Source organism: Leuresthes tenuis, unplaced genomic scaffold (assembly GCF_036924035.1).
Source record: "Leuresthes tenuis unplaced genomic scaffold, fLeuTen1.0.hap1 SCAF_6, whole genome shotgun sequence".
NCBI classification, from domain to species: domain Eukaryota; kingdom Metazoa; phylum Chordata; class Actinopteri; order Atheriniformes; family Atherinopsidae; genus Leuresthes; species Leuresthes tenuis.
This window is the reverse complement of record NW_027325360.1, coordinates 7,577,492-7,590,566: the sequence shown is the minus strand read 5'-3', so window position 1 is coordinate 7,590,566 and position 13,075 is coordinate 7,577,492. Positions and strand designations below refer to the sequence as shown.

General features: G+C 40.0%; 1 protein-coding gene across 22 annotated transcripts in view; it reads right to left on the bottom strand.

Moving 5' to 3' along the window:
- Positions 1-13,075, bottom strand: part of camk2b1 (calcium/calmodulin-dependent protein kinase (CaM kinase) II beta 1) — a 61,564-nt gene that overhangs the window by 31,100 nt on the left and 17,389 nt on the right. For 13 of the 22 annotated variants that reach the window (XM_072387373.1, XM_072387382.1, XM_072387376.1 and 10 more), the window contains exon 6: positions 2,804-2,876. In XM_072387373.1, the coding sequence (XP_072243474.1) occupies positions 2,804-2,876 (73 nt within the window). Of the gene's footprint in view, positions 1-2,803; positions 2,877-7,594; positions 7,668-13,075 lie in introns of all 22 variants that reach the window. The other 9 variants (XM_072387380.1, XM_072387384.1, XM_072387387.1 and 6 more) reach the window with 1 other exon arrangement.

The window sequence follows — 13,075 nt, the reverse complement described above, 5'->3', positions numbered from 1 at the left end:
CCAGATAATGCAGCTAGCCTCATTATTCTCTGTCAGAGGAGGGCTCTAATAATGGTCTGCTATCCCCACTGGTCCCTGCTCTTTCTCACTTTCTCTCATCACCTTTCTCTCAGCCTTGCTAAATCCTTGCTTCCATTAAAGCAACTGTTAGTTCTGACTGACAAATAAAGCACACCAGTGGGAAATAATTACCACAAAATATGAAATATGTATACAAAATGTGTCAAACATCTTTCTGATGCTGATAATCATTAGGATAGCTAATGACACTACTGATATATTACAAGCATATGTGTTAGCATTCTGTCAGATCGGCGTGGTGGGAGTTGGTGGTTCAAAATGCTTCTATTTTGTTTTGGTTAAACTGTGCCAAAACAGGATTAATGTTAGGAACACATGACAGGTGCTTCTGTCAAAGCTTTAATTACTTAGTATTATAACTTGCAGTATAGTTTCTACGCACTGACGACAAGCTACCCGTGTGCTGTTACTTGATTCTTAGGAACACTTTGTTTTCCTTCTTGCTCTTCTGATTAGCAGGTGAAGCTGTTCCCTGAAGCTGAGTCACAGAGAACAGCGACACAAGTCTAAGCTTTCACAAATGAGAGAATGAGGACATTATATTTAGATTGCTTTTTTGTCACTGCCTCCCCAGCAGTGCTGCAGCATCTATCTATCTGCATCCTCTGCCTTCCACTCACCGTTCTGTCCAAGGCAGAGGAAATCGACACTTAAAGGTGTGCTTTCACAGCCTTTGAGTTCAAAAGTAAGAGAGAAATACACGAGTGACTTAGCTATTGAAGCAGTAATCCTAAGGCTCTGTGCCTACCTCATGTCATCACATTCTCCTGGCTTGGAGAAGCTTTTCTCTTCTAAAAACCGGGGAGTAAGAACTTGGCAACACTGCCGCAGTAAGATAATCCGTAAAAATGGATGTGGGTGGAATTCATAATGAAGTAACTGCCTCCATCAAACAGGTGCATAAAAGTGACACAAAACAACCGGGCCACACATTCAGGCATACTAGCAACAATCCCCACTGCTGACGGACACAAGCACACCTTCCTTTGCTATCTTTTTGGCAAGCACACACAGTTAGACATAAACACACAGCTGAGCACACTGATGACTACCAACTGGATTGTTTGAGGAGGGCAGAGAGGAACGGCAACAGATGATAGAAAAAGCTGCATTAGAGAACAGGTCATGAGTGGGTGTTTGAAATGGAACAATTCCCAGTCCCAGATGTCTCTCTTCCCTTCTATCTATTAGTCTGTGGAGCATCTGGAGATTCTCTGGCATTCCTGCCTTCAGAGAAAGAAACAGATAAGTAGACCTGCACTGGGAAGTTACTCCATTTTAAGTAGAATCCAGTTTAGTAGAAAGAGAAAGGGGCTATAATTAATTTCACCGTAACATAAACGGTACTCAAAGTAATTTGTTTGCGTGTAAATTACAATCAATTTAGATTAGGTTGAAAACAAAATCTATCTGGTAACAATAAAAAAAGTTAAAACTGAACTGAAGTTAAAAGCAGTGACATCAAATAGTCCAACTAAAGAGTGTTGAAACAAGACAACGATTTACCACAACAGTATTAAACTTTATCCAAAAGAAGGCATTTTCCTTCCCACCATCATTTCAATCACAGACACTAACATTTGTCTAAATACATTTTTAAAGCAGCACCGCGCATTTCATTTGTAAGGTGACAAAATTCACTAAAGCACCTTCTGCACAGTCTGTACGTTCAGGTTGTTTTTGTTGGCATAAAGATGAAACTGTTCACGCCGTTGTCATCTCATTTAACATATACCAGTTCCTAATTTGAGGGGTCTTGTCACTCGGGCTATGCTCAGTCATCACACTATGACCTATTGCATGAAACGCTCTCCAGTGCTCGGGTGTGAAACCAGATAGGCATGTAAGCTAAATAAAGAAATAGCCACAACAGTTCTGATAAACACAACACTCCTTTGCTGGAATGCAGGGACTGACATTTGCATAGAGGTCCACTTGACAAAGTGCATCATGCAAACCAAGATGCAACATTAATGAACAGACATGCACAAGCAAAATCTCCATCAAATACAACACACAACGAGGAGGAACGAGAACCACAAAGAGCTAGATTTCTAGCTGTTTAGACACTGGTAATCTTGAGCTCAGCAAAAACAATAAAACATTTATTTCTATAAAATATACAGTATTTCCAAAATAGCAACTGGCTTTTAGAACATATAAAACTAATCTCACAACATCACAAGTTAATCAATGTCTCCTCACAGAAAAATGAGCTGTCACATTTGAGTCATTAACTGATCTATAAAGGCAAACAAAACCGCACAGGGAGTCAGATCAATATTTAGCATTTTCTCTCTCAGGCGATCTTAAATAGCCAAGCTGTGCAGCTACAGAAATCCTGCTCCGATACGGTTGCATAGTAAGAGTATTGGTCAGCTAGCGTGACCTGCATTGCGTGATTGGAGTCTCCATACACTGGGGAAAATGATGTTTACACAACAAGAAGGTGGCTGCAGAGAGCTTGATGCTCTTTATGTAAGGGGAGAGCGAGAAAAAAGTCAGAAGTGTAAAAACTGTTTCACTTTGACTGCAGCAGAAGTTGTGACTTGAATCTCAATGACTTTCAAAACAACTACAGTATTTAGGAGGAATATGTTTTGAGGCTGTGTAAGTGAAACTGCATCAGACACACACAGACTACAAAAATAGCACAAACACAAACCCCCATGACACAAATATATAGGTTTGAAGGGCCAGCAAGGTGGACCCCATCACTCACCTTCAGGTCCCGGTGCACCACGCCCATTTGATGGCAGTGAAGCACCGCCTCCAGGATCTGCTGGATGCAATGACTGCATGCAAACACCAAGGGGAGGGGGGCGCATGTTAGTCTTAGCAGCGCTACAAACCCGTGCACAGGCCAGAAGAGTAGGGAGGGTAAGAAAAGGTAGGAGGTGGGAATGGTACAGGGGATAGAACAGGGGCTGAAAGAACCTTCTGTTGCCGGGCGTCAACTTTGACCTTTTATTGGCTTTGGCTGAGCCACGGCTAAGCATACATACAGGATTTGCAAAGACATGGAGCTGGTCAAGTCTGACATAAATGATAAGCTTCAAAGCACAAATCTAAGAACTACTTCAAAGAACATGTCTCTCATTAGCGGTACATCTCAATGCAATACTAATGATGATCTTTATCAGGGAAGTTTTTAGGGAATGAATGTGAGGACGGGTTTGACTTTATTGTGGTGGAACGGCTTAGCTGTGATTGCTCTGCAACAGAAGACTCTTTTGAATCTAATCTGGAGCTAACCGATGGATGTACAGAAGTCTAAGATTTTAGTTTTAAGTATTCTTCAATGATCAGCTTTAGTCTATGAAACATTATGATGTTGGCTGAAGGTGTATTCATGACACCCCACCGCCCTCCACCTTTGAACTAGCAGGCCATGAATGAGAGACGTGAGAATATGATTGGCTACAGGGGGCACAGAAAGTGTGATTGAAGGTGGTAGGGAAGAAGTGAATTTACATTTATAAAAGATGTGTCTGGGATGGTCTCTCCTGACACCAGTTGTCGTTCTAATGTCAGAAAGGCACTAAAGATGAAACCCCAAAAGCCAAAAATAGTTGTATAAGGGGCAATTGAGGCATTCGTCTAGGGAAGGACGAGACGATATATTTTCTCTGCTACCTAGGAAAATATACATGTATGTATATTGTAGATATAAATGATGAAACAGACAATATGTACATGTGTGTAGGGCCATGTACATTGTCTGGATCCAGCTGTGGGATGTGTTCACTAATGCAGAGCTGCACTGATACACACACACCTGCTCTGTATGGGACGTGGCAACATTTTGACCATGCATGGGCGCTTCCTGTGCACTGACAACTTTGTTTTTCTCCTTTAAATGAAATTTAAATCTCATGCCGGTGAGATTGAGGTTGTTCACAGCTCCAGGGACAAAACATCTTATGCTTAATAGAAAGAAAAGAGAACATTTCTTTTTCAGTGGAAATCAGATGAAGCAATTCACCTTTATAGCATGAACACGAGAATAACAGTTATCCAGCAATAAAAGCACTGAAAATATTCAACCTTGGCCACACAGCCTATATGAGCAAGTGGGAGGATCATTTTGTAACATGAAGCATTTATGTGTAATAAATGAATAACTTTCCAACGAGGTGAAATCTTTCCTCAAGGCTATAACTATTGAAGACATTCAGTGTTTTGACGTCTAATAAGCAGTCAGATTCATGGATTTATTACTCGTACTGGACGTTCTGGACTGTATTTGATTGTCTCAGATGCAGATCCCACCAAACACCCCCCTTTCTTTTTCATTGTAGGCTGCTTTTCAGTAAGCATGACATTCAAGAGAAGCCTTTAAGTAATGAAAAAATAGTCTCTCTGGCTCTTTTCAGCAATATTTTCACTGAAATTAACTTAAAAAAAGCTTTTTTTCCCATAAATTCAAACTTGTTATCTAAACAATTAAGAAATGCAGCTTATTGTCACAAACACTATTTCAGCTGCTTTCAAATGATAAATGAATGACGTTATTTAAATAAAGTAAATGTTTCATTAAAGAATACACTGTGGTAACAGGACACTAAACTGTGATCCTAACTTCTGTATACAAGTGTGGAAAGCCCAAGCAAATGCAGTCAAATCTAACATCAACTTAGCTTCTGAGATCAAACAAAGAACAATCCATAAACTAAAGGCCTAACAACAAGGACATGAATCTAATTGAGAGTTCTTCAAAATATAAGTCTGGCCAGGTGAGATAGTTGAACTTGTGAGAAAGAAGTGAGGGAGTGACAGAAAGTGAAAAACAGACAGAGCGAGAGAGAGAAAGAAAGGCGGTCTGGCCTGACTGTAAAGTTCAAGGCTATAAATTAGAGTCCTGCGTCTCATTTCTAAAGGTCTCCTGATGAATAAATACTAGTCAGGTCACATGTACAGAGTGTCTACGTGTGTATGCCGGGTGATCACTAAAAGACAACACAAGCGTGTCACTGCCTGTGTTAATGTGCTGTAAAGGTGAGAGAAGAAAAAAAACAACTACTTATATTCTGTGGTACTTTCAACCATACCTACATGTACGTATTTCTGTGTGCAGCTCTGCATGTGTGTGTGCGTCTATACATCCTCCACATTTGTCAGCTGTTCTTCTACATGTGTGTGTGTTTGAGAACACTCCATAGAAGGAGACCATCCCAAGCATTCTTGAGGCAGTTAGCAGTTCAGTGTGGTCACACTGAAACTCAGCGTACTATCCAAGATATTCTGTTTGTTCGTCATCCACCTTTGTTTTAACTACACTGAAAGCCCTTCTTGTGTCCTGATCACAATAATAACTTGGATTTACAATGCAAATCCTTGAAATGTTTCCAGGTGTCAAAGATACCACACATTTATAACTAGTGGTCCCGTGCACACTAGAGAAACCCGTATGTCTTAACTTTTAACTGTAGCACAACATATACTGTGCGGCTTTGCAGAAACAATGTTTTTATGTGTATATGTAAAATGCTTAAAGCTACATTTGCTTCTGGTTTTGTTGCCAACTAACAAGTTAACCCACTTTCCTATACTCTTCAAAGAAGCAGAGGATAATTAGGTCAACATATCATTGCTATAAATGCACCATGGGACTTGTAAGAAACTGCTCTTCTCCATTTGAGAGATTACGACAGCATGTAGCAAAATAAAACCCTGCTTGCAAAAATGTTGGGGTCTTGAATTAAATTGAAACCGAATGCAAAGGTTTGCAAATCTCATAAATGAATATTTTATACACAGTACAACAAAGAAAACATATCATATGTTGACAGGGAATAATTGTACTATTTGATGAAAAATATTAGCTCATCTCTAAAATAGTTTTAATAAAAAGAAACGACCGTGAGAACAGGTTGCAACTAAGGTCAACTGGCAACAGGCCAGTAACATGCCCTGGATTAAAAAGAGCATATTACAGAGGCAGAGTCTCTCAGAGATAAAGATAGGCAGAGATTCAGCAATCTGCAAAAATAAAAAAATGCTTAAAACTTTCAAACTATGGATACATTTTCCTTTACATAAAAATGTGAAGACTCCATCATCTGCAGTAAATAATATTATCATTTGATTCTGATTAATCTTGAACTGAAAGTGATCTTTGGGACCTAAGAGGAGGCATTGCATTAAAAACAGGCTTTTGTTTGTGTACACATTTTACGCAGTGTTCCAGGGTTGCACATGTTTAGTTTAGTTAAACTGCTGATAGAAATCTGAGTTACCTGTTCTTAATCTCTTTAAACGTTTTGAACAAAACGTTCAGCATCAACAAGAAGGTCACATCTGCAAACTCTTTGGTTAAAGCTGAGAAACATCACTTTCAGGGCTGACTTACCAAAAACAGCATTCAAATGTGTGTATCTAAAAGCAGAATTCCTACAGTATAACGCTGCACCTTCGAGCCATCAGTCTGGAACCATAAAATGTTTTAAGACTCGTCAATACATCCTGCAACCATTTACAGGATGTAGCGAGATTAGCTCATGGATTAATGGATGAACTAATGATCAAAGTATCATACAGTGAATTTTAGCTCCTGCCATTACTGTGTGAGAACTAATCATTACTGCTATAGAATAGAAATAAAGAACCACTGTCACAAAGCACAGCCTAATGAGATGTGTGCATTCCTCTCAGGATTATCCTACACCAAGCATTAGACTTTTTTTTTTTTTACATAAAACACTGCACTCATTTGAGTTTTATGGGTGTACTTGGAAGAGGTAAAAATATGTGGAAGTTGAGTGTACTTTAGTGGGTTTAGTTTCTAATATGCTAAGTTTAAAGAGGAAAGCACAGGTTCTGTATTAACTATTAACATTTAAGCAACATCTTGTAAAAGTGTCCTGAGGGGTTTCTATGACAGTGTTAGTATAGTCAAGAGAAGGATCACCTCTGCAAAGATACACTTCAAATTACAAAAGGCTGTCTTGAAAATAAAAGGATCAATAAAAGGAAAATAACTGACTGAAAGCTGGAGAGAAGGGAGGAGGAGGTAGGAAAGGAAACAAATCATTGAAGACCACTGTAAATCTAGCTGTGGAGAAATAGATTTTTAGAATGGACATTTGTAAACACTGAATATTTCATCTGGTATCTGCTCTCTGAAGGTGACTGTGTGTGTGCGCATGTTCGTGCTCATTCATTTACTGATCTGTAAGCTGCTCATCAGTGCAACAGGAGCTTTGCTTATGCGGTCACTTGTAAAAGGATTGATAAAAGAGGAGGTGGGTGGGAGGATGGAACAAGGAGGGTGGTAGAGGCAGGCTCAGGTCTTCCAATTAGATATTCAAAAACAACACAATGAGGAAGCAAAAAGGAAACATCATACCAAGAGACAAATCAGACAGGCGGACATCAGACCAGAGACTGACAGGATCGACACGAACAGACGAGATCGAGGAGGAAGGAAAGGGACGGAGGAAGGAAATAAAGCAAGCAAAGGTTGAAGGGGAGGGGAGGGGAGGGATGCAGACGCTCCTCTACAACTACTAACCTTCAGGTCCCTGTGCACTATGTCATGTTGGTGAATGTGATGGACACTTTCTAGAATCTGATGGATACAGTGACTGTGAAGACAAAACAGAGAGAGGAGGGACAGTGGGGGTGGAGGAGGGTGAAAGGAGGGGAGACGTTGGGCGGACCACAGGGATGGACAGAGAGGGGTGAAGGTGGCAAAATGGAAAGGAGGGGGTGAAAGAGAGGGAAGAGGGCACCGAATGAATCAGGACAGAACAGGCCAATAAGACAACATCATAGATGACAAAAAGAGCAGGTTAGTTTCGAGGAGGCCTAGTGACAGAGAATGTCAAAGGAAAGAGGAGGAGAGGCAAAGAGAGAGGAAGAGGGGAGGAAGAATTATGTAGTTGGAGATATTGGAAAGGGGAAGGATGGATGAAAGAGTCCAAAATGTTTTTTTTTTTTAAAAAACATAAGAGACGAGCAGCTACAGCAGAACAACTTGCCAGACAGCAATCACAGCAATGCAGAGGAGAGGAGAGGAGAGGAGAAAGAGTGCTGAAGTGAGGATAAGCACCTTTTACAGGGAAAAAGAGATCATACATGAAAGAAATAGAACACTTATGTGCAAAACTGAATCATAGAGGACTGGTGGGCAGGAGCCAGCTTATTTTTCCATCACTAACAGGAAAACATCACTGCATATGCACTGAGAAGAGACACATGAAACCACCACAATATGTTGTGTTTGTGCATTTACATATTTGCGTATGTAGGCTAAGTGTGATAAGTGCATGTAATGTGCAGAATATGTGACTAATGGCAGCCTGCAGGATCCACACCCACGCAGTGTCTACTGAGTGGGAGGACTGAGAGAGAGAATCAGAGAGATATATGTATGTGTATGCTTCCTCGGAAACACACACTGACAGAAAAAACATGCACAAGGCCAGATTACACTCTTCTGCACCAACAGGCAACACCTGAAGTTTCATACAACTTCCTACCGACAACATCCTAACATTTTTTATTGATCATGAGCAACTCAAGAGGAAAGGAACTACAGAAGTACCTTTGTAAACTAAAAGCTAGGTAAGTGGTTCTAGAACCTATAGACACAGGTTGCAGTGATATGACATTATAACTCGGGCTGTGAAGCTCTTAATCGGTGGTTCGATTCCTGACTTCCCCAGTCCCCGGGCAAGACACTGGACCCCACTTTTCATTCGATGTGGTCTTCAGCGTATCAATGAACTTAAGATAGAAAAAAAAGAAACTGTATAGTCTAAGGGGCGGGGTCCAAAGCACTTTGAGTGGTCAGAAAGACTAGAGAAGCTATTTATTTACTTTTTTTTTTATTTACAATTTACTCAGCCAGCCAAGCCTTCCCCTTTAAGTAGGTGGGATTGTGGGTAACGTGGTTGTTTTGATAAGTGGGATGAAGTTGAGGAATGTGCCCAGATGGAGGTTTCTTAGTTTCTCAGACTTGACAGATGCAAACATATTACCTCTCTCTGTCTGTCCTCATCAATTCAGAATTGGTAGCAAGTTATCAGCTACAAACAGCTTAAAACTTTTAAAAGCTGTATCAGACTGACAGTCCAGGGACAAAGTTAGCAACAGTCTAATGCAGAAGTGAGGCAGCATCTACCTGCAGTATGAACAGACACATTTTTGTGAAGTTTTTGCTTAACTTAATATCAAACTTTTTCAATTCAAGTTGTACTAAATTACCAAAAATGTGCTCTTCTCCTTCCCCTCTTCTGATTCCTCAGATCAGATCGGATTCATCCGTGATTCTCCAAACTAAGAGTTCTCTGACTGCTTTCTACAGCTGGTATGGCACTGACTGCTCAAATGAACTACAAACCCCACTCAAGAAAATAAATAAATAAATAAAACATGACACGATCAGGTAACTGGAACACTACTGTTGAAAAGCCAGAGACAGACATGTTTTTCACTGTATTAAAGGCAGCTACAGCTGGCATTGGAGTTTCCAGTCGCAGCTGTGGCGCCGGCTTTGTGCTTGGCTTGCTTGTAACATCACCAACTGGTGAAAACTTTGACAGCACTACTTATAATCAATATAAGTTAGTCTCTTAAGGCTAAAATATGTTTTCAACTTCCACCTGAAAAGCATCCTTACAATCAGTCAGTAACGGCTCCACAGCTGAGGGTGAAATGCGTGACCATAGGCTCTACATCTGCCACACACCTCTGAAATACACTAAGTGTTCTTATTCTTATCACCAGGTCTGAGTGATATTAGACCATCTCCAACAACTTCAGCCTAATTAAAACTGTAAATTAGAGTAAATATCAGTTTCTTAACAGAAACAGCTTCTGTCATTTCAGCCATACATTAGTAGGTGGCCAATAAATTAAGCATGTGCACAGAGGGGCTTGAATGTTCCATCATAACACCTTACTGTGAATGTGATAATAAGCCTGGATAAGATAATATAGTGAGAAAAGAATATTCTGAATGTTTTAAATGTGCTTTGTAGGAGGCAAAAAAGGACAAAATAATCTAAAAAAAAAAATAAGAAAAGGAGGTAATATGCATTGCAGTGGGACAGGTGATGCTAACCAGTCACACGTTTAGTTTTCTTGTATGAGTGATGAAAGTTGTATCACACACAAGCAAATCTGGAGTCCTATACGCAGTGGATATACATCAACAAGCCCCCGAAGCTGCTCAGATTCAGAGCTCTGAGATTGTGTTTGGTCGCTTTGTGACCAAGAAGCTCCTGAGAAAACACAGTAATCCACTGAACTTAAACATCTTGACCTATCCTCAAGACATTTCAGTCATTAGGAACAAGGCTAAATCCTATTTGAGGAGCTGAAATTTAGTTTTGCCATCCGAGACCAGCCAGTCTGGTGGACAAGGAAGAAAAGACTTTAAAGTAAGTGCTGCTGCCAGAAGATTTAACTGAATGCAGTCAATCACCTGAAGATGCAGACTCAAATGGTTACATTTTAATATGGAGCAACAATAAAAAGAAGAAAAGAAAAACCCTCATCACATTTCTTTAAAAACAAAAGGAAACAAGCCAGGCTTCTTCATTTCTCAAGCCTAGTTATAAAAATGCAACAAATACGAACCCTGTTTCTTCAAATTCTGTCAATATCTTTCCAACAATGTCTTCACGATTCTTCAAATAAAGGTTGGACGTACAGTATGAGCATAATAAAAGAGGCAAGCTTTAGTAATACCTTCTGTGCTGAATTCTCCACAAAGCACTTGATATTTTGCATGGTTCAAACTTGTAAAGACCCACAGAGAACGTCACATTTCATCACTACGATGAGCCCGACACTGATCTTTTCCCACTTTCTGCTGATCTAAACAGAAAAATTCAGGAATTTTAAAGAAGGAACACAAAGATTGACTTGACAGAATCTCACTGCGGATGGCATTTAGAAACCGAAGGTAATCTCTATCCCACTCTTGTTTATCCGTTTGTGCATGCCTCTATTATTTCACAAAAACATTAAGTCATTCCAGAGAATCGTCTGTCCAAAAGACTCTGGGTGGGCAACGCAGGAAAAAAGTGCAGCCAAAAAAATGTATCTTGCTCAGCACTTGGAGCCACAATGTCCCACTGTTCCTCTGCAGGAACGTAAAGTGACATTCTAACATAGAGAGGACACACTTTCTCCCTCTAGTTTGCCTGTGTATGCTTTCAAAATAAAAATACATTGTGTTTAGCAATAATTAATGTCAATTTGAAAAATAAAAACCTTGTGTGGCATAAAAATACTTCCAAAACAGAATAAGCATAAGGAAAAAAAGTGTCTAAATATGGAAACTAAAGGATAAACCATCCATCCAGTGTGGTGTGAGTGGTAATCCACTTCTGAACTATAAGTCATGACTTACATTTCTCTCTTGCATGAAGCACAAATCCAGCTTAAACACTAACATGCGGAGCACTGAAAGGGTGTGTAAATCCCTTCAGTTCCACTGAATTTGAGTGAATTTAAAGGTTTGCTGACATTTTAAGAAAAACAACTTATCAAATCAACCATGCTGAGTTTTTTTCCTGTCGAGTCTTCCTGCTTCATAGAGAAGAACGGTTACTTGATGCATATTTAGGTGTAATTTACTCCCAAATTGACTCATAATGGCCTCAATTCAGTCAAACGCTACTGAAGAGGTACTCTGATAGATTCTGACTGGGGGCGACAAGGTACGATGCTGCACAGTTGGAGCCTGTGTGAGCGTTGGACTAATTATCGTGACTAATTAAAGTCCCACTTCTTGCTGGTCTCCAAGGGAGCAAGGATGGAGGTTTGTGTGTGTGTGTGGAGGGTGGGGGGTTACTGGCCTGGATGAGTGACATTCAAAAGGGAGGGGAAAAGGAAAGTGTGTGTCTGTGTGTGTGTGTGAGCAAAAAAGAAGAAAAGAAAGACACAATCAATCACCACAGAGCTTAGATAGGCAGTTATTTGTACTGTAGCGTATGGAAGGTGTGTGGCAGCGAAACATCAAGTAATGAACATCTGCATATCAGTCTTTCTTGGGTGGCAAAACAACAATTATAATAATAATATAAAGTATTATTTACACAACGCTTTTTTTTAAAACAATGTTTCAAAGTGCTTTTCATAAAGGGATCAGGGGAGTTTGGCTGGGTGGATGGTCATAAAAACACAGTAATAAATGTGTAACAAATGTCAGCTCAGACATAGCAAAAGGCTTTCTCAACAAGGACAATTTTGAATAAATTAAAAAAAGCATTTACATGTTAAATGCTAAATTTCTACTTGGGAATCGTCTCCCGCATGCTACACAGAAATACAAAAGAATACGTTCAGCATTTGGCTCTCACACAGTCTGTCTTTGCTCTAAAAATCCACCAAAGCTCAGGAGTAGAAAAGAACTATGACATCATTCAAAATAACAAAACTCTTTTTAAGCTTTCAAGAAGCTGCAGAAGATTTTAAACCATCTCTGCAGTTGACATTTCCGATAATTTTTTATGCTTTTCTTGTTTGTTTGCATTAAAGGGGACAAACTGCACAACACTGTCGGATATGACCTTTTCGCTGTGAGTGATATATGGGCTCCTTAGCCACCTGTTGTTGTTGCTGCGAAACATGTCACGAGCAGCTGACATCTAATCAAACTAATAAACCACAATAATGAGAGTATACTGTGATGTACATTCATTCCATGCTATGAGCTAATCGGGCGCCCGGTGTGAAGAAAGTAAGGCTTGATTTAATTGTTGATGGAACACTGTACTAACAGCTGAAAGTTGAACTGTAGGTTTCCTCTTGATGGATATTTTACACCACAAAGCAGCCCTGGTTGGAAGGTTATAGTTTCCTCAATAAACATATGAGCTACTTCCACTTAAACCTCGACCTGACAGTCAGCCAGTGAGTTGGGTCGGGTGAGACTCGACCAAGTGAGCAAAGAGTGGCGATCATGAGAAACTTTTCCTTTTACTTGGGCAGGATTCCAAAGCATAACTGAGCCAGTGCAGAAAAGAACAGACCAGCT